General features: G+C 39.6%; 3 protein-coding genes and 1 pseudogene across 4 annotated transcripts; 1 reads left to right on the top strand and 3 right to left on the bottom strand.

Annotated features, from left to right (window-relative positions):
• Nucleotides 1-191: 191 nt before the first annotated feature.
• LOC308404576 lies at nt 192-4,115 on the bottom strand (annotated as a pseudogene). Its single transcript has one exon. The product of its transcript is annotated as an uncharacterized misc_RNA (transcript).
• Nucleotides 4,116-7,334: 3,219 nt separating this feature from the next.
• Nucleotides 7,335-9,514, bottom strand: LOC308404575 (uncharacterized protein). The gene has a single exon (XM_080894709.1). It carries the CDS (start codon nt 8,453-8,455, stop codon nt 7,523-7,525), a length of 933 nt encoding a protein of 310 aa, XP_080750835.1. The 5' UTR covers nt 8,456-9,514; the 3' UTR covers nt 7,335-7,522.
• Nucleotides 9,515-9,836: 322 nt separating this feature from the next.
• On the bottom strand, nt 9,837-13,099 carry LOC308404176 (uncharacterized protein). Its single transcript, XM_080894077.1, has one exon. The coding sequence runs from the start codon at nt 11,778-11,780 to the stop codon at nt 10,914-10,916; it is 867 nt and encodes a 288-aa protein (XP_080750203.1). The 5' UTR covers nt 11,781-13,099; the 3' UTR covers nt 9,837-10,913.
• Nucleotides 13,100-16,337: 3,238 nt separating this feature from the next.
• Nucleotides 16,338-17,616, top strand: LOC308404351 (uncharacterized protein; the record flags this gene model as incomplete). Its single annotated transcript, XM_080894380.1, has 1 exon — nt 16,338-17,616. The coding sequence occupies one exon, from the start codon at nt 16,338-16,340 to the stop codon at nt 17,202-17,204; it is 867 nt and encodes a 288-aa protein (XP_080750506.1). The 3' UTR covers nt 17,205-17,616.
• Nucleotides 17,617-18,856: the final 1,240 nt, after the last annotated feature.

Here is an 18,856-nt window from a genome sequence, read left to right as displayed (position 1 = left end):
CATCAAACTGTTCGACCCATGATTAATTGAAATCCTCTCCTCCCAAAGTTCGTATATCCGATGATTGATATGTTCCTGTTCATTTTCACTTGTGCAGCCACCGCCAAGACCGTTCACCCTGAGTGGAGTCCTTGCTGGCCTTGTTACATTTATTACTTAATGGTACTCACCTTTACAGGAAAAGAGCAGACTGTATAGTAGACCATTTAAATAAGCATTGACCGCATCAGTATTTTTAAGGCACACTAATAAATGAGCGGCATAGTGTTTCATGTGCATTTGTATAGCTTGATAAAGGAGTAGTATATACCTTCAGTGTAGACCATAGACTGCTGTGCTAGTTATTTATACTATTATTCTAGTGACACTATAAATGTGCCACTAGAACAACTTGATTGAGATTCTGGAACTCGGTTTGGCCAGAATTTTTCTCTAAAATCTTCTCACATTTGATGTGGAAGGTACTTTTTTTTATTTTATTTGTCGACCAAATAAAGTTTCTTTTACGTTTCCCTCAAAAAAAAAAAAGGACAACAAAATCCCCTTTTTCCTTTCAGTCAACGTTGTCTTTGTTAAATCTGCCGCTATTTGGTTAACGCAGCATATCGGTCGCACGTATCGCCTGAACATACACGTTTGAACTGTTTTTTGTTTCTAAATGTTACAGTTTTTAAAAGTATGTACAGAGTTAAAGCTGAAGTTTTAGTTGACCTCAAAGTGTGCAGATGAACACATACATTTGTTACCGTCTGTGTATTAAGGTTATTCCTAACTGCGTCATTTGCGTATTTTTTTATTTTTTTTGTACAACCCGGGGGGGCTGACAGCCTATTCCAGCTATCACAGGGCGACTCTAAACTCAAAACGGACCCCATTCCTCTTCTTAAACCCCAACAGGAGCTTACTTGATGCCAAAAGAGGGTTTGGGGCTGGCGCAGACCTTTGCTAAATCAGACCCTTAATATTACGATAACAACTGTAGAAAAAAGTTTGTATTTATTAATGCTATTGCATTCAATACTATTAAAGTGTCAAATGAAATTCAAGCGATTAAGCTAAATGTGCATATTTTATTTCCTCCATTTGGAGAGAAAAAAAGAAGTGTCAGAAAGTCGCATCAGTGGGTCCCGGCAGGACTACACCTGTTGACACACGACTTCACAGGAAAAGAGGCGACTCTGAAGGAAAGAGAATTGAAATGAGTATTGACTGCATCATCTGGATTAAAAAAACAACAGAGGTAAAATGATAAATTAGCTGCGCATTGTGTCAGTTACCTCCTGCTGCATTTAGGGCACACTTTCCCCCACACAGTCTTTATCGCGGCTTCTCTCAGAGCCGGACTCCCCCAGATGTACACAGATGGTGTGAACAAGGCATTGAAACGAGCCATGATGGCGAACAAATTGGTGCCCTCATTTCTAAAATTCAAACCTCCTCCTGTCATTAATTTAATTGTAATATTCACAAAAGCTGGAGACCACAACACCAAGAAGCTTATGACAACAAAAATGATTATTCTCAAAGATTCCTTCTTGCTTTCTTTCTCGGCGCTGGGAGGATCTCTTTCAAGCAATGAGCAATGAGATACAATTTCAATGTCATGGCCACTTTGACAAGCACTATGATTTGAAACATGAGAATGGTGACTAAATACATTTGTATAGCTTGATAAAGGGGTAGCATATTCCTGATGATCAAGTGGCCATAAGTGTAAACCCAGCTGTAAACATTAATGCATATCACACATTGTCTCGTTACGAAGCGGCTGTAGATAAATGGGTGGCACACAGCAAAATAGCGGTCAAATTGCGCGAACATAAACGTTAATACATTAACGCCTAAAAGGGAAGATAAAACAGAGTAGGTTCCGTTTCTAGACAAATCGACATCGAACAGACCGAGATAATACACTAAAAACCCGATAAGCGTGTCAGCAATAGTGTTTAACATGAAAATAAATCTGTTTTGAATGCGCAGAGCTCTGGTGGACAAGATGCCGATGACTACTGTTCCAGCTGTCATAACAGTGGTTGTGGCAAATAAAATCTGGAAAATGAAGATGAAATAATCTTCGGGTTTACTGAAGTCCACCGACAGAGGCACAGCCCTGCCCAAAGATTCTGTCATGTTAGAGAGGCGCATTGTTTATGCGCAAGTGGCTTTTGAGAACACTCTTATGTGCGCAATGAAGTCACAGGATTAATCTCATGAGATGACAAAGGAACTCTACTCGTGTGTTTTGTTTGTTTTTTTTGGCCCCTATATAGCTAAACCATTTATCAGATGATTATAATAATTATTTATCAGAAGAATATAATGGTTTTATAGCGATTTGGCGAGTTTTGGTCCTCAACCTAATGGAACTGTTGTAAAAAAAACAAGCAGATAAAGTAATTGATAATGTATGCAGGTTTCCTTAATGAGCCTAAGTGCAGTGATGGGCATTTGGAATGTGTGTCCAGCTATAGTGGACAACTCCCTGCATTCATAATCCGTATAACGTAACAGAATTTTATCAGTGAGCATTTTGTGACCTCCATCATCTGTTTAAGAGGGGGAAGCATTACGCCGCTGTTATGGTTGTTGAGCATAGTATAAATCCCATATAAGAGACCTTTAAATTATCTCCTTAAATCTACACTGTAGGTATGTGTAGATGCAAATTCGTCTGAACCTCTACGCTATAAAAGTCAAAGCAGCCTACGTTGGCCCTGACTGGCTCTTTGATATTGTGCTTTTACACACCAGCACACCGCAGGCTATAGATCTAATCTAAAGTGACCCACTTAAAATGCAGCCTTGAGATCTTTTCTCAGGCACCTCACCCCCCACTCACATCTCCCGTAATAGATCGCATGAGAGGGTGAGGTAAGGTCTCACGCTGGTTTCAGTATAAACCTCTGGTAACAATAACCCACAGCTTTTTGCATGCCTGGACATCCTTCCGTTTTTGTAGTCAGACTTTTGCATATAAATGTAAATGCAATACCATGACTTAACCTTTAGCTGCTGTTTTATATTGACTGTGGCCTTGACCTATTGCAGTCTACTTCAAAATTATATGTGTATTTATTAAAAATATTACACTGCACGCTGGAATAAGAGTAGAAGTTCTCTCTCTGTGGCCTCTAGATTCACTCCGTTTCTTGTTTAATTCATCTAAGTATTGAAACATGTATTCCTCTAAATCGCCACCAGGGGCAGATCTCCAGATTGCAAATAGACTTTATCCAGTAGTTAAAGAGAACATCTTGCCTCATGCTTTTATTTCGAAAATACTTAAACTCAGGTTATAATGACGACATGAAGTTAATTTCGTAAACTTGAGTCAGGATTAATCAGGGCGTATGACTTGTCAGTCACAAGTTGTTAATGAACTGGCCTGCAGTCTGATTTTACAGTTATGTTATAAAAATAGGACTTCACTACCGGTGACATCATGGCGGCTACTTCGTCCTTTCGTGTGTGACTGTGGGCCAGCTGCCACTAGCACTGACGGGATATGCACTTATAGCATCAGCTGCAGCAAAGTCAGAAAGCGTCGCTCATTTCAGATTTTTCGCTTTGTCGTTTTTCTCTTTTTCTCTTTTTCTTTTCTCTTTTGCATTTAATATGCTTGAGTATTTGTTTCGCTGGGATCAAATGAAGGGAAGTTTTTAAAAACAAAAGGTTTTATGTTTTTCATTTTGCAACCCTGCACCTTCTTTGTCAGCCCAGAATTTAATGTAAACTTTATTACTAGCGTTGGAGCTACTTTTATTTTTGCTATTTTCAAATTTGTTAAAGTTTGTTGTTGGTTTACTTATATTTTGGGGTTAGAGGTTTTTTGTAGTTTAATACGTGCTTCATTTTTTGTTTTGTTGTTTGTTGTTTACCTTGTTAAGTCAGGAAGAACTGTTGGGCCATTTTATATAGGGCTTTGGAGTTGACGTCACGCCGCAATGCATTGTGGGAGCGCAGCGCCATTTTCGGGGTCTACGAATCAAAAAAACACACTGTGTTGGAACGACGACTACAAGAAAGATGCTTAAAAGCAGCTCAAAAGAGAGTGAACTGTATAGAGACCGATTGCGTCCAGAGGCGAAGCAGCGGTACTTGCAGAAAATAGCGTGCATTGGAAATGTGGACCCGTATGAAATACAGCCGTGGAGTAGAAACCCGAACACCTAGCGCTACTGACGTAGCCTGACATATTTTCGTACCTTGTCTGTGGAGTCAGCGCGTACAAGTCGTCATTCAAACAAAGGTAAGTCAGCTCGAGTACTGCGTGTGAAATGCGTTTGATTTCCCTGCAAACATTCACATTAGTGCAGCATAAATTCATTCATGAGGGGAAATTACAGTGAGAACATGTGGAGGCTGTTAGAGGGATAACAGTGAGTTCAGTGCACTGATGTGACATTGTCCTGAAGGATTTAGTTATTCTTTATGGTTAAAGAAATTGCACTAATTTATTCATATTTATTATAAATAATCCTAATTATACATCTTGCTTTCATGTTTGTATCCTGTGTCACTAAAAATACATTTTATTTTAGTTTTATACATTGATTAATGACCTGCAGAATCTCCTTATCATATTAAGTGATTCATAATTGTCACTTTATGCTTTCCCCATCTCTAAAGTGATGACATCCTTGCATTACATACTTTAGGTTCATTCTCTGCAGGCAGGTTTCTGACAGAGAACAGACAGATTTACACTATAACATGCAGCGATGGACACATAAAGAAATGAAAAATCACATGTATGTGCTAACTTTCTAAACACTTTGTTACATTTATGATAAAGTAGATAAAACACATTTATGTCGGCCATGGCTCATTAGTTCTTGTCTTTAAATGAACTTTGTCTGTGTGTGTTTCAGGTGCTGCACTCTCAAAGACTGAATGAACCAGCATTGCAGCCATGGGTCACTGTGAGCATCACAGGGAAGGTTGAAGTCGCCCACTGCAGCTGTATGGCCGGAGTCGCAGAGAACTGCAGCCATGTCGCTGCTCTTCTGTTTAAAGTAGAAGCAACAGTCTTGATCGTGGCACAAGGACTGTTACAGATGAACCTGCTTACTGGGTTTTGCTGGGTAATGTGACCAAGATACAGCCAGAGGTTGGCCATAAGATAGACTTCTCCTCTTCAGCTGCCCAAAAAAAGGCTCTTGATCAAAACAAACAGACCATCCGTAGTGACAGGTAAAAGGAGCCGTCCTCAAAAAAGGAAAATCCCACCTGCTACTGTGGAGGAGTCTAGATGTATGCCTGTAGTGCACTGCCGTGTAAATAATTTGCATTTACTGAATATGTACTGACTGAGTCCCACTGTTCAAAAGTTGAATAAAGAAACAAACTAATTTTTGCCTCTTTTTATTTTATTAAAACCACCTTATAGAGCATCACATCAGTAACAGTGTAGAATCCATGTCATTTATAGTTTACAAATGACAAAATGTTTACACAAAATCACGAGTGTTTACATGATATCACCCACTACTAACATTACTTTATTTACTGTATCTTTTGAAAAAAATAACAGCACAAGACTTAAGAACATTTAACAGGAGCAGGTTTCATTTTTCCCTGGTTTTATTATCACACTGTTCACCAAACGCAGCAAACCTTCACCATCTTATCCAGGAGGGTCACCTCTTCACCCTCACATGGAAGAAGTAATCTGATTGGCATGGTGGTTTGTTTGAAGCAGGTCCCTCGTGTAGCGCTGGGACCCAGTCACGATGTTTCATCCATTTCATAGGCTGGTTTGCTGCAATAATGCCAAATAATTAGCAACTCTATAAATAGACGGTAGTTCTGCAAAATCACTCAGTAGGATGTTTGTTCTAATTTGCTATGAGCTCAGAGTGCATTGAAAATGAAACTAATAGGCTATAAAGAGTGATATGAACATATTTAGAACTTACCGGAATGAAACTGTCTGGAGCACCAACAGATATTTGGAGATGGAAGAGAACTGGAGCTCGTCTCACAGCTGCTATCCAGGCTGGACGCCTTCGTTTGCTAACATCGATACACGAGCTGCCTCATGTTGCTTCCAGGTTGGGAAAGAATGAAAAGATAAACCCTTTTCAAGCTTATTTTCTTGCTGGTCGTGCGATCGAACATTGCAGCCGACCACACAGCAAATACGAACCATGGCTGTTGTGTGTGCCTTCGCTCCCTTTTCACTTGCGCTAGACCCCCAAAATGGCGGATCGGGCCAAAATCCTTTCCACGCCCACCCCCGTGACATCACGCTCCAAAGCCCTATAAGTAAAGGGACTGGTATAGGACCAGCATGCACTGGGGTGGGCCTATGTTGTTGTTTTTTTGTTTTTTTTACCAGAGCAGGAGAAGCACCAGGAAACAACAAAAAATGATCTTTTGTTTAGCCAAACTGGGTAAATGAACCGTGCAACGCAACCTTCAAGCTTTGGACATTGGACTTCTTTTTCCTGAGTAAAAAATATTAACACAGCACAGCAGTGGCTTGTTGATTTTAGGTTGTTGGATGTTTATTTGGACAATGGAATCGTCACTACAACTACACTGAAAAAAAGGCCATGTTAGATTTACTTGATTCAATAGTGGACATTGGTTGCACACAAATATTTTGATTTGGCAGAAACTTAAACAACTGAGTTAAATCAACACACAATAAACCTGTGCATTTTGTGCTGATAAAACGTGATTGAAACATGTTTAGATGAAGAAAGTTGAGCTCTTGGAATATTTTAATCCTTCGCAATTTTGTCATTTTTTTCAACACTATTCAATAGCTTTTACCCCAGTAAAATAATCACTTAGATACGTCACTAAAATACATGTTGTCTTCATATTACTTAACATTATATTTAACATTGCTATATTATTGACTTACTTCACTTGAACATGATATGAACAATTTAATCTACCCGCTCTGCATATTATGTCGTTTCTACACCCGCAGCATGAAAGACTCACATGTTTATTTCAGTTCAGATCTAATGCTGAAAGAAAGAGAAAGGAAGAAATGGCGACAGTCATCACAGTATTGCCTTTCATTATTCATTCATGCAGTAGCTACTCGGAGCCCAAGAGTTGACCAAACAAACTAAGCTAAGGATTCGAAACAAACGAGACAAACCCCGCTGCAGAAAAAAAGCTCACATTAGTGTAATTATTTATTTCAGACGACTGGTATGGAGTCCCCGTGCTTCCAATGAGAAGACAAAAATAATCAGAGTTTATACATTTCAAAATTTCTAAGACTGTTTATAATGAGAAGGTATTAAATACAGAAACATGTTAGAAAACACAGAAAGTTGATCATAAACGAAGAAAATGTGAATATTCGCATCTCAGTCAACTGTGTCACCTGAGCAAAATAAGAAACGCTACAGTAAAAAAAATTTGACCTTCATAAAAATAGATTCTTTAACCTTAATGAAATTTAAAAAAAATAGTGGCGATTTATTTAAACATTTTGTTTTTATTCAATAGGCTGGCTCAAGCATTATGAATGAGATGAGGTGTATTTTTACTTGTTTCATTGAAACAAGATTTTTCTGCTATTGCATTTTGGGCACAGTCTGCTCCACACCGTCCTCAGCGTGGCTTTCCTTAAAGAGGGACTCCCCCACAGGTACACGGCCGGCGTGCACAAGGCATTAAATCGAGCCATGATGGCGAAAAGATTAGTAGCATCATTCCTAAATATCAGCCCTCTCCCTACAACCAGTCTGAGGACGATGTTAATGAAGGAGGGACACCACAACAATAAGAAGGTTATGACAACAAAAACGATTATTCTTAATGATTCCTTGGTGCTTTCTTTCTCTGCACTAGGGGGGTCTCTTTCCAGCTGGTACCTGGCAACAACATACAGTTTAATAGTCATGACCACTTTGGTGAACACTATGATTTGAAAGGTTAGGGTACCAAACACGTACAGCTGTGTTGCTTTGGAAAAGGGCAAGAAAATCGAAATAACCGCCTGAGAATAGACATAAAGCCAGCAATAGATGTTTGCAGAAATCACCACGCCCCTCGTAATGAAGCGAGAGTAAGTGAAAGGATGACAAACGGCAATATAGCGGTCAAATTGCGCGAACAAAAATGTTATTAAATTTACCCCAAGGAGATAGTTTAACATGTTATAAGTTCCATTTCTGGATGGATATCCCTCTTGAACATCAAACAAACCGACATAGTACACTGAAAACCCGATGAGCGTGTCACAGATGCTGGTGTTCAGCATGAAAATAAACCTGTTCTGTCGGCGGAGCTCTTTGGTGGCAAAAATGGTAATGACTATAGGTCCTGCTACGAAAACAACAGTTGTGGCAAATAAAATCTGAAAAATGAAAATGAGATAATCCACAGGATGGCTGAAGTCTACCGACAGAGGCACTCCTGCAGTCAGAGAATCAGTGATGTTGGTGAGCAGCATTGTGTCAGAGACGCATACCGACAACAACATTTTTATAGAGCTGCTCAATAAGACACTGCGCTAAAGCCAAACTGTATCTCCCAGGAGGCATGGCTTAATCTCACGTTTCAATCCTGTTAAATCATATTTGTTTATTTTAACTGACACGACAAACATCGTATCTTGTTCAGTTTTTTCAATTACACCCAACATACGTCCCTTTATAAACTGCATTTTGCTATTTGTTTTTTGACAAAACAGTTGACAGAAAGCATGGATTTAGGAGACTTTGAATTTTTAAAAACGCATATAGTCGGTCATTTCTCAGCAGTAGTTGGCACACAAGAAAATTGATCAGAAAAAGGAAGAAAAGGGGAACTATAAGGTCGCCAAGATATGCAAATACATTCTAACGCAAGCACGGGACAGAGAAATATGTGAATCATTTATTTATATTGGACATTCATGCCACTCGTTTGGCTTTTAAGAAGTCATAAATATTGGCTTGCAAAGTGTTTACATTTTTTTAAACATTTTGTGTTACAGAAATAATCAGTAAAATATAGAAAAATCCAGCAATACATCATCCTCTTGTGGACATCTACAGACTAACAGTCAAGAATCAAGAATCAAGTCAGTAAAGTCAGTTCATATATTGTAAAGTAAATCACTTGGTAAATGCATATGAATGAGAGGGGCTTGGTAAATTTGAACTATCCACAGCTATTTGGTGCTATACACTTTTCCTGAGGTCTCCTAGCGGAAATTCAAAAAGACAAAATGTCAATGAATTGAATTCTTCTTATTATTATCGTATTATTCAGAAAGCCTGACAGATGGGACAAGTGTCCCTTCAATACTCTTTAAAGAACATCAATAAACAAACGAAAAAGACTCCAAAATGTCCGCTATCATATAATAAACTGTATCAGTTTTACTGACAAACTTACCGTTGCTATTTATTCCTGAGAAGATTACTGCTACTGTATGTAAAGAAAGCTTTATTGTATGTTTAAGTGAGCTGAGTCAACCCAGTTGCTTCCATAACTGTATCTATATCACAGTTTTTTTTTTCATTTACACTAATGAAAAACATATTCACCACGAACGTTGTGCCACTTCGATATTAACAAGCATTTAAGGATTATCTAGGAATGAATGTTATAATATTAAAGTGAAAATAGCAGGACACAGATACTTAAAATATCTGCCTTGAAATAATTTATTTCAAATACAAAACGTGTATCCAAACTGTACAAACTGCAGTTATTTTTTACAAGTTCATATTGAGTGCACATTTAAAGTGCACAACTTAAAATTCAGTTTTTGAGATGTTTAATGCGAACATTATATTTATCATTTTTAAAACAATACAATAAAATAATTCAATCTTTTTCACTCTATTTCTCTCAGTCCGCCAGCGTTGACACATTTAAGTTGTCATGTGTTGATAAAAAACAACCACGAAAACGTGTCCGATGAAACTTATTGTCATATGTGATAAAGACTTCCCTTTCCTTTCGTGGTCAACTGACCACGAAATATACGTTTGTAATATTAATTTATTGTGTCTAAATATAGTTAAAGTTTAGCATCGGGATCACTGCCATGACTTAAAAACAAAACTAGGCTATGGGGCTATCCTTGGTGCTGAACCTACGGGTGTCAGCGCCAAGACGCTGAACGTGGTGCTGAATGTGCTGCACCAGTGAACAGGAAGCTGGATCCAGTCGGAAATGCTGAATTCCATCCAAATATCAATGAACTAAACCTAAAGATTATTCGGATCTTGTTGTACATTTTCTGCTGTTATAGCCTCGAGTTTAAACGATTAGATTGTGAAAGTTATTTTTTTGCTACAGAGGTTTTAGTGGAGTCCATCTTTTTGGCTGTAGATACAAGACAAGGTTTATTCGATGTGTAGCCTACAACTGACCAAAGACCTTTGCAGTCTGATCCCAAATGCCGGTCAATAAAAAGATAAATGTGCGTACTGCGAGTAATAAGTAAAAACAAACAAACAAATAATACAAAGATTTTAAATATAGAAATTAAACGCTTTATCCTAAACTTGATAGACTGCTCTGTGGCAGTCTGTCTAGTTTAGGATATCTAGTTGAATCACAGCAGTTTCATTTTTATGACATAGTTGAATCAGAACAAGAGAACAGGAACCCAGCTTCGTTATGTTTTGTCTGAAAAATCAAAACACTGAGACTGAGAAAACGCATAAACTCAAAAGTGACCGCAACATGTTTCCCATCAGATGGGCTCTTAGTATTTTATCCTTATTATAACTTATGATGATGCTGATGTTGGCTGCCTTATTTTGCTTGTCATCCCATCAGAGTTAAAGTCAATCCTGCAAGAGAGAGAGGGGGGAGAAAGCGGGAGAGAGGTAGGGTGCCGGTGCGAAGAAGGGGAGATAAGGGATAAAATGTCTTTTTATTCACAAGCAGCATATTGTTTGACATAATACGGTAATTCTACGTAACACTTGGACCGCGTCTTACCTTGCACTGCGCCTGGGACAGAACATCCACCACACCGTTCTCCACACGGCCCTCCGAAGCGCAGGGCTGCCCCAGATGTACACCGCAGGGGTTACCAGCGCGTTTAAGCGTGCCATCGTGGCGAACACGTTAGTGGCTTCATTCCTAAACCTGAGACCTTCTCTAGTCAACTGCCTCACAATGATATTGACAAACGAGGGACACCACAGCGCCAAGAAGCAGATAACCACAAACACAATGATGCGCAGTGATTCCTTCTTGTTGTCTCGCTCGGCACTAGGCGCCTCTCTCACAACGTGACTCCTGGCTATGATGTACAGTTTAATTGTCATGAGCACTTTAACGAGCACTATAACCTGTAGAGTCATCACACCAAACGCGTTTATTTGAGCCGCCTTTGAGATGGGCACCAAGTTCTGCACAGTGAGAATAAAGTATGTGTAAATCCAGCAGAAAGCACAGATTACAATGACAACGGATCTCGTTATGTAGCGACTGTAAAAGAACGGATGGCAAACGGCAAAGTAGCGGTCAAACTGAGCAAAGAGGAAGGTTAACACATTGACACCTAAAAAAGATGGCAAAATGTAGTATGTCCCATTCCTCGAGGGATAGCCCTCTTGGACGTCAAAGAGCCCCAGATAGTAGACGGAGAAGCCGGTCAGAGTGTCGCTGATGCTCGTGTTCAGCATGAACACGAAGCGGTTCTGGGCTCGAAGATATGGAGTGGAGGTGATCCCGATGATCACCGAGCCGGCTACAAGCACGGCACACGTGGCGAAAACAATGTGGAAGGTGAAGATGAGGAAGTCTTCCGGACTGTTGAAATCCACTGACAGGATGACCGTGGCGTTGTAGAGCATCCTGGAGCTCCACAAGAAGTCGAGCACTCATTATATTTATAGGTCCAACAAACGATGCTGCTCAAACTTTCTGATCTCTGGAGGCTTGGTGGCTCTGACATGGGTTAAGTGACGTTTTTGAACTTACTTACTTACTTTGTGGAATCGATAAGATAGGCCTAATCACAAGAATAATTTTATATTTTGTGTTAAAAAAAATAGAAATGGATCCTTAGCTTTTGGTCAAATTTGTAGCTTTTGCTGTTTGGGGCTTGCTGCCATAACCTTTCATCTCGGTGATCCATAAATAAAATATTTTATCTCCTTTGTTCAAAAGGCCAACTTAACATTTCACAATACTCAGCTATGTTTGTTCATAATATTTCTGAAAAAATTGTATTTATTATCATTTATATTAACTTCGCCTGAACTTTTTAGCATTCTGCAGCACTTTTTTAGTTGGTACTCATTGTGTTTAAACCTAAAGTATGCCAAAAAGTGGCTTCCTGTATTTAAGCTGTTGTAAATTTCTTGTTGGCATTTAATTGGTCAAACACTTATGATATAAAGTCCTCTTCAAGCAGAAAGAACATTCCTGTCATAAGGTATAGAAGCTGCACTTTTGAGCAAGTCTCGTTTACATTAAAAATGTCTTTTTCAAGATCAGTCTCAGAGGGCAGCAGAAACAGCAACAAACACAACACAGTCTGTTACGGCCCTAGCTGGGCCTCCTGAAACTGCCCTTGTGTGGTTATGGTGTTTTCTCTCCTTCTCTTCCTCTCTTGCTCCTCTCCCCAGGACACAGCTGCTGCTCATTGGCCTCATTTACCATCTGGGCCCAGTCAGCAATGGCCTCTCTGAGGTCATATAAGCTGGGGATGAACTGTATGTAGGAGGGTGGTTTTCTCTGGTGTCTCCGCTTTGTGTTCTAGGTGTGTGATTGTCCTGCCTGTGGTGTGGAGTTGTGGAAGAAGTGTGCAGTGTAGCTGCTACATATGAGTAGTGTGGGCTTGTGGGCCTCGGCAGCAGTAAAGCTAGCTGCTGCTAGTGACAGGGTGAGCTTGTGGGCCCCTGGAAGTGCCTCCTCGTGGTGTGGAGCTTTTTGTTTGGTTGTTGTGTTCTTTGTTGTTGCAACCTTTTTCTTTTTCTAGTGTTATTGGTAAAACGGCGTTGCTGGCTCTTTATGTTAAGTTTATCTATAATAAAAACTATTTTATTTACTAAACACCTCTGTCTGTTCTCCTTTCATTCTGTTCTGGACCCATTTGTTACCAGTCCCCACACACACCCCTAGACCTTCATCGTGGGGATGTAACACAGTCTGTTCTGCAAAAATCTTTTAAGTGGCTAATCTGATTATAATGTAGAACACTGAGTGGGTACGACGACGTCATAAAGATACTTAAAAACAAGTCATATCTTGCACACCTTCGTCAATCTTGTTTACTACAGCTTGTGTACCAGCAAAAGGAAACATTAGACATCACTTTTTTGGCATGCAAACGGAAACCCCCGCAAAGTGGTGGTTCCCCGCAGTTCAAACTGAGCCCATTTCCACCTGCCAACATCTTCAAGCACTATACAAAGTAGACTTAAGTACAGTACAGTTACATAGATGCATATCCTGATAATGCCTCCACTCTCAGAAGATAAGTTCTAGATGGAGAATGAGTCGCCACAGTAGTGTGGGCTTAAAGGAATAAATGAAGCCTCACAGATTCAGTCTCAGATTAGGAAGAGTTTATGCGACAAAAAATATACATCCTTCTCTCTGATATCTACTAATTATATGCAGTTGTTAAAGAACGGGCACACTTCTCTTGCCCACGACTTCCACCCACATGCTGCCAGTGTTCAATAAACTCAGCTCCCGAAAGAATCATTTAAATCTCTGGTGCTTATAATGATAATGAAATCCTGAGTACCTGGATAGCTCCCGCAGTTATCGCCATAACACACTAGCAGGGACTTATAGTTTGTAGTCTGTGGCTTCGACAATAGAAAAAGCACTACCTGGTGTTCAAATGTGGCCTGGTAAATTTTGTTCAATCTGTCAGAAATACTTTATGTTATTCTTTTATTTGCCTACTCCATGCTGGCACACTACAGGGGCCTCCAACGGTCACCTGTTGGGAGCCCCTGGAGATTTGTTACATGCTTTTCACTGCAATTAACCCAGACGTTTTGACTAGCGACAAAACAATACTCCTAGTTTATAGAGTACAACATGGACGCAAAAACTGGAAGAAACTTTGTAATTGCTTTTAATCCAAACTTTTAAAAGTTGGAGTTTAGGGGAGACCGGGGATTGTTGTAACATTTTTGACATTTCTGTCTGTAGCTTGGAGCTCTTTTAAGGTAGTGGATTTAAAATGTAATGCAAAGTATTTACATGTCTCTGCTATTAAATAGTACAGTATTTTCTCTGCAGCACAGTTACTCATTGCATGGTATGGTCTCAAACACAAAGAGTGAAATGTTACAACTAACCCCATAGTCTGGGTTAGTTGTAACATATCCTGGGGTGAAATGTAACACAATGAAATAAGGATACTGACAAAATTTTAACATGTAATCTTTTTTATTCAACACAATCATGCACTTAGAACTATTTACGTAGCTATGTGTGTGTGTGTGACTGCAGAAATCTAACTTTTGAACATATTCCAACCCCCAAAAAAAGACTAATTATGGAATTTTCAGAAACTGAATATCTCATAAATTTTGGTTGGTCTTTCTTGAGTTTGGCCTCATTGGCTCAGTGGGCATTGTAACCTACAACTCTTGCACCAACGTTTGAACATAACAGTGAAGCTGAAAAAATGTAGTTGTGCACCAGCATCGCAATTCCACTGCGATGTCCATGATGTCCAATTACTTTTTTTTCCATGGCTGACCTTGGTGTGGTTTGCAAAGTGCTTCAGAAAAATCAGGAAGTCTATTTCTTGCACCCATCATGATTTATTTCCACTACCAATACTTCCTACTGGCCCATCTCTGACAAAGTGGTCTGCATAACGTATGCGTCGGAACACAAACATTGGAAGAATTGTGTTGCCAATGGCATCAAACGCATATACAAAATGACCAGTGAACCTCTCTCTGCTGATGTCGTTGCCCCAACTTGTTTAATAAGTTAAAGTAATAGTGTGGTAAGTAGTAACATTTGCATTATTGTTACAACTAACCCAGACTGTTGCTGTTACAACTGACCCAGACTCCTATAGCCATGACCTAGCAAACATTACAGCCAACGGCTAAAACATTAGCACTAAAGACCTACACGGAATAAATCCCCATAGACATACAAATAACATAATGCAGATAATGCTATTAGAAATTGCAAATAAAGTAAAAAAACAAAACAAAAAACAACTTACTTTTTGGCATGCAAATTACTTTCTTTCTTCTTAAATTGTCTTTGTTTGCCAAAATGTGCTCATTTTTCACATGTGATAGAAGACCTGAATTGGGCATGTACAGGATGAATCACATCATCTGAAACTTAGCCCTGATTGCAGAAATTGGAAGTGCTACAACTGACCCACATTACAACTATCCCCGGTCTCCCTACATAAAATCTGTTTTTATTTGTTTTTATTTTTAATTATTTGCTAACTTTTAGTCTTTATGTAGGCATAAGCCTATGACGTCTGTCGTCTGCGGCTGCATCATCCGACCAAGAAACACCAGCCTGTAATATCGGACTTTTAGCCACAAGGGGGAGCAATAAACATGTTGCTGTATTAACCTTTGAACCACCACACTTTTCTTTGAAACCATCAGCTGGTAAGGTAATCTTTAAAACATCAGTTTGAGTTCTTATCAGTGTCTTTGTTTCAGATGCACTGATAAGTAAGCAGGAATGCGCTTTTAGGGCCTTTCTTTAGAGAGGATAGTTGTAGCTGAGATAAGAGCAAGAGAGATTCTTTTTATTACAACTAACAATTTTAAAAAATATATATCATTTTTTCCCCCCGGTTGACCCATGGTTGCAAAGCAGAAGATTTAACATTGGAAGAGTTCACTATGTTGCTTTCTAGTTTCTGTTCTGTGCCCTGGAATATAAACCTAAAGAAACAGACGTAGATTTACAGACAAATTTACAGCTACAGCTGAAGTTCCAGTAAAGAAAGACGACGTAAAAATAAGAATTATATCACTAAATATTTAGTGGACGTACTACTAGTTTTTTTTTTTAAACCTCTCTAATCTTAAAGTTGCACTCAGGAAATGCAAAAAGGCCTTACATCTTACTTGTATATAAATATATACATCTATGTATTTATAGAATATGTATTTATATATCTATAAAATGTAGGATCAGCTGTTCATGAACTGTTCTGTAAAAGGGTGGTTTGCTAAATTTGATTATTTATTTCTCTTTTACATAACCTATAATATCTATCTATTTTTCATGAAAGCCTTGTGGGCTTGCTCTCCTTGGGAGTTGAAGTCACTCAGGTTGACGTCTTCTTCTTAGACTGACTGTGCTTGCTACATAAATCGGGCTTGAAGTAACCCCACTGTGCTGTTCGGGCACAGCTGCAATACTGCCAGCATTTGTCATCCGCCCTGATGAGAAACACCAGCCGCCCTTTGACTCTCGCGCTGCCCCTCACGAACTTTGGCAACGTGTTGATGTTCCTTTTCAGCGTTTTCTTGGCTGCAACCATCATTTTCCTCAACGTGTCTGTGTTTCTCTCCATCCTGCTGAACACAGCTTTGCGCAGCGAGAACCGCTTCATGTACATGCTGAGCACTTGCCTCAGTGACATTTGTACGGGAGTGTCTTATTATTATGTTGGTGTTCTCGATGTGAGGGATGTCTATGACTCCCCCACGAGAACCTTTTACATTGCTCCCACATTTCTAGGACTGTCTTTCATGGCTATCCTGGCCGCGCAGGCGGACAGATACCACGCCATCTTGTCCCCCTTTAAATACTCCCAGCGCATGACCCGAAACAGGACCGTGATGGTCATCGTTGCCTACTGGGCCTACGCTTTCTTAATCGTCGCTGTGCAGAACCTGGTCACTGTCGGTGTTGCCAAACAGGTCACAGGCTTTGGCACTTTTGTCGCGAACATATTCCTAGTTATCATAATGATAGTGCTCAATATCCGATTGTTCATCATTGCCAGGTTTCAGCTGGAGAGGGAGCAGCCCTCCGAGGAGAGAGACAGCAAGCGTTCGTCGGTGTATCTCATACTGGTGGTTGTGGTGTTCTTCTTGGGGACTTGGCTTCCTATATTTTGTCATATTATCATTTGTAATTTCATCGGCACGACCTGTTATACCTTTAAAAATGAGGGCACTGACCCTATTCGCATTTTGCCCCGAGTTAATGCTGCCCTGACCCCCATTCTGTACATTAGAGGGTGCTCTGCGCTCAGGGCAACGCTGCTCGGCAAAGTGTGGAGACCCTGCCGTGGGAAAAGGTGAGAGGCCGGTTGTGTTTCACGAGTCAGCTCATTAAGAAATTATACAGTGCCATTCAAACATGCTTTTCGCGATAGGGCTCACACCTGAGGCCAGAAAGGATGCACATAAAACCAGTTTTATTTGAATTGTTGTTTTCTATCAATATGTAAGCCGTTACTTTGAATGTTCCTCTAATTATCTATCACTTTTCGGGGCTTACTGGTATAAATGTATGAACTGTGACATTTTATGTTTTAGACATGTTTTTCTTCTTCTTGTTGGCTCTTGATTGAAAGTCCTCATCATGTTTATAGAGTGAAAAAAAATTCTAGTTCCTCCTCTGTTAATAACAAGTAAAATTTAGTCCTTCTGTACACCGAGTTCCTCCTAAGAGTTGGATCATTTCTAAATGGATGGATGTCAACATGCCACGGCAGGCAAACTGTTAAAAATGTATTATTTTCTCCACTGTGAAAGGAAATCAACTGTAAAATGCGACACATTCTTGGAAGATGTTGTTTTATCATGGACTTCACAATGAAAATGGTCTTCCAGTGCAAGTAATGTGTTTCGACTCTAGTTTTTTAATAGCCCAACTGAATAAACAATTACAAAGTAAAGTGTGGCAGAATCTTGTAAGTTTATTTAAATTATCAACAAAGTTTTAATTTAATTTTCAAACAATAATTAGTAATTTCTACATTTCTTAGATTACAAACATAGCTGGGCAAACGATCCAACACCGCATAACACAAACTGTAGTCCGCCTGATAAATGATTTCTTATGTACATTTCCAGTGAACGTAGGCTGGGATAGAAGAGTTCTAGCAGATTTTAAACAGTTTTCACACACACACACACACACACACACACACACACACACACACACACACACACACACACACACACACACACACACACACACACACACACACATTTGCTGGGAATCTTCTACCTGTGTTTACGTGGAGCACGTAAGAGCACCTTGATTACGTAACCCCTCGCGCTGAGTATGCAGTTTCCGCGGCAACCACACAGTGTCAGAAGTGGCCTTTGGCACGCCGCCATAATGCCGACTTCCACGGAATGTGACCGGCTCAATTTAAGCACATAAACACAAAAGGTTTTACTTGGGAAACGGCGAATGATTCCGAGAGGATGCAACCCCTTGCAGCTAATGCGGTTTTAAGATTTTCATTATTAACATCTGCATACTCTTCAACTATTCTGAATAAGTCGTGTTTCAGTGAAATCTATCAGTGAGGCAATAAGAAGCCTGGTTCTCTTTGCTAAGAGGAGGAGCCTGCGTATCGCAACACTTCCGCACATCTGGTCCAGTTTCTGAACCTCTCTTTCTGCTTTTCACTTGCTTTCATATATATATATTTTGAAATCATTAAGCCAGTTCTGTCACCAGGCATCACAGTCCCATTAAACAAAACAATAAATAAATGAATTAAGATAACTGCAAAAACGGGTATTTACACAAATTTAAGCTACGTTGTCTTTATTTAAAAATATGAAAAACAGACAGAAAGTCAATGGGTTCCCCTTATCATTATTTAGATACTGAGGCTTGAGGTTTTGAAGGCAATGCAGCCGTCTTAAGTCCAGCTGATAAAGAGATTTATCAAGTCTAATGCTGTTTTCTGTGGTGGTTGTGGTATGTATTA

Source organism: Rhamphochromis sp. 'chilingali', assembly GCF_963969265.1.
Source record: "Rhamphochromis sp. 'chilingali' genome assembly, chromosome: 10".
NCBI classification, from domain to species: domain Eukaryota; kingdom Metazoa; phylum Chordata; class Actinopteri; order Cichliformes; family Cichlidae; genus Rhamphochromis; species Rhamphochromis sp. 'chilingali'.
The sequence above is the reverse complement of the archived record's forward strand: the minus strand, read 5'-3'. Positions and strand labels throughout refer to the sequence as shown.

What these genes read in the sequence shown, in the direction of transcription:
- LOC308404575 (XM_080894709.1), bottom strand. Translation starts at nt 8,455, where the DNA reads ATGTTGTTGTCGGTATGCGTCTCTGACACAATGCTGCTCACCAACATC.
- LOC308404176 (XM_080894077.1), bottom strand. Translation starts at nt 11,780, where the DNA reads ATGCTCTACAACGCCACGGTCATCCTGTCAGTGGATTTCAACAGTCCG.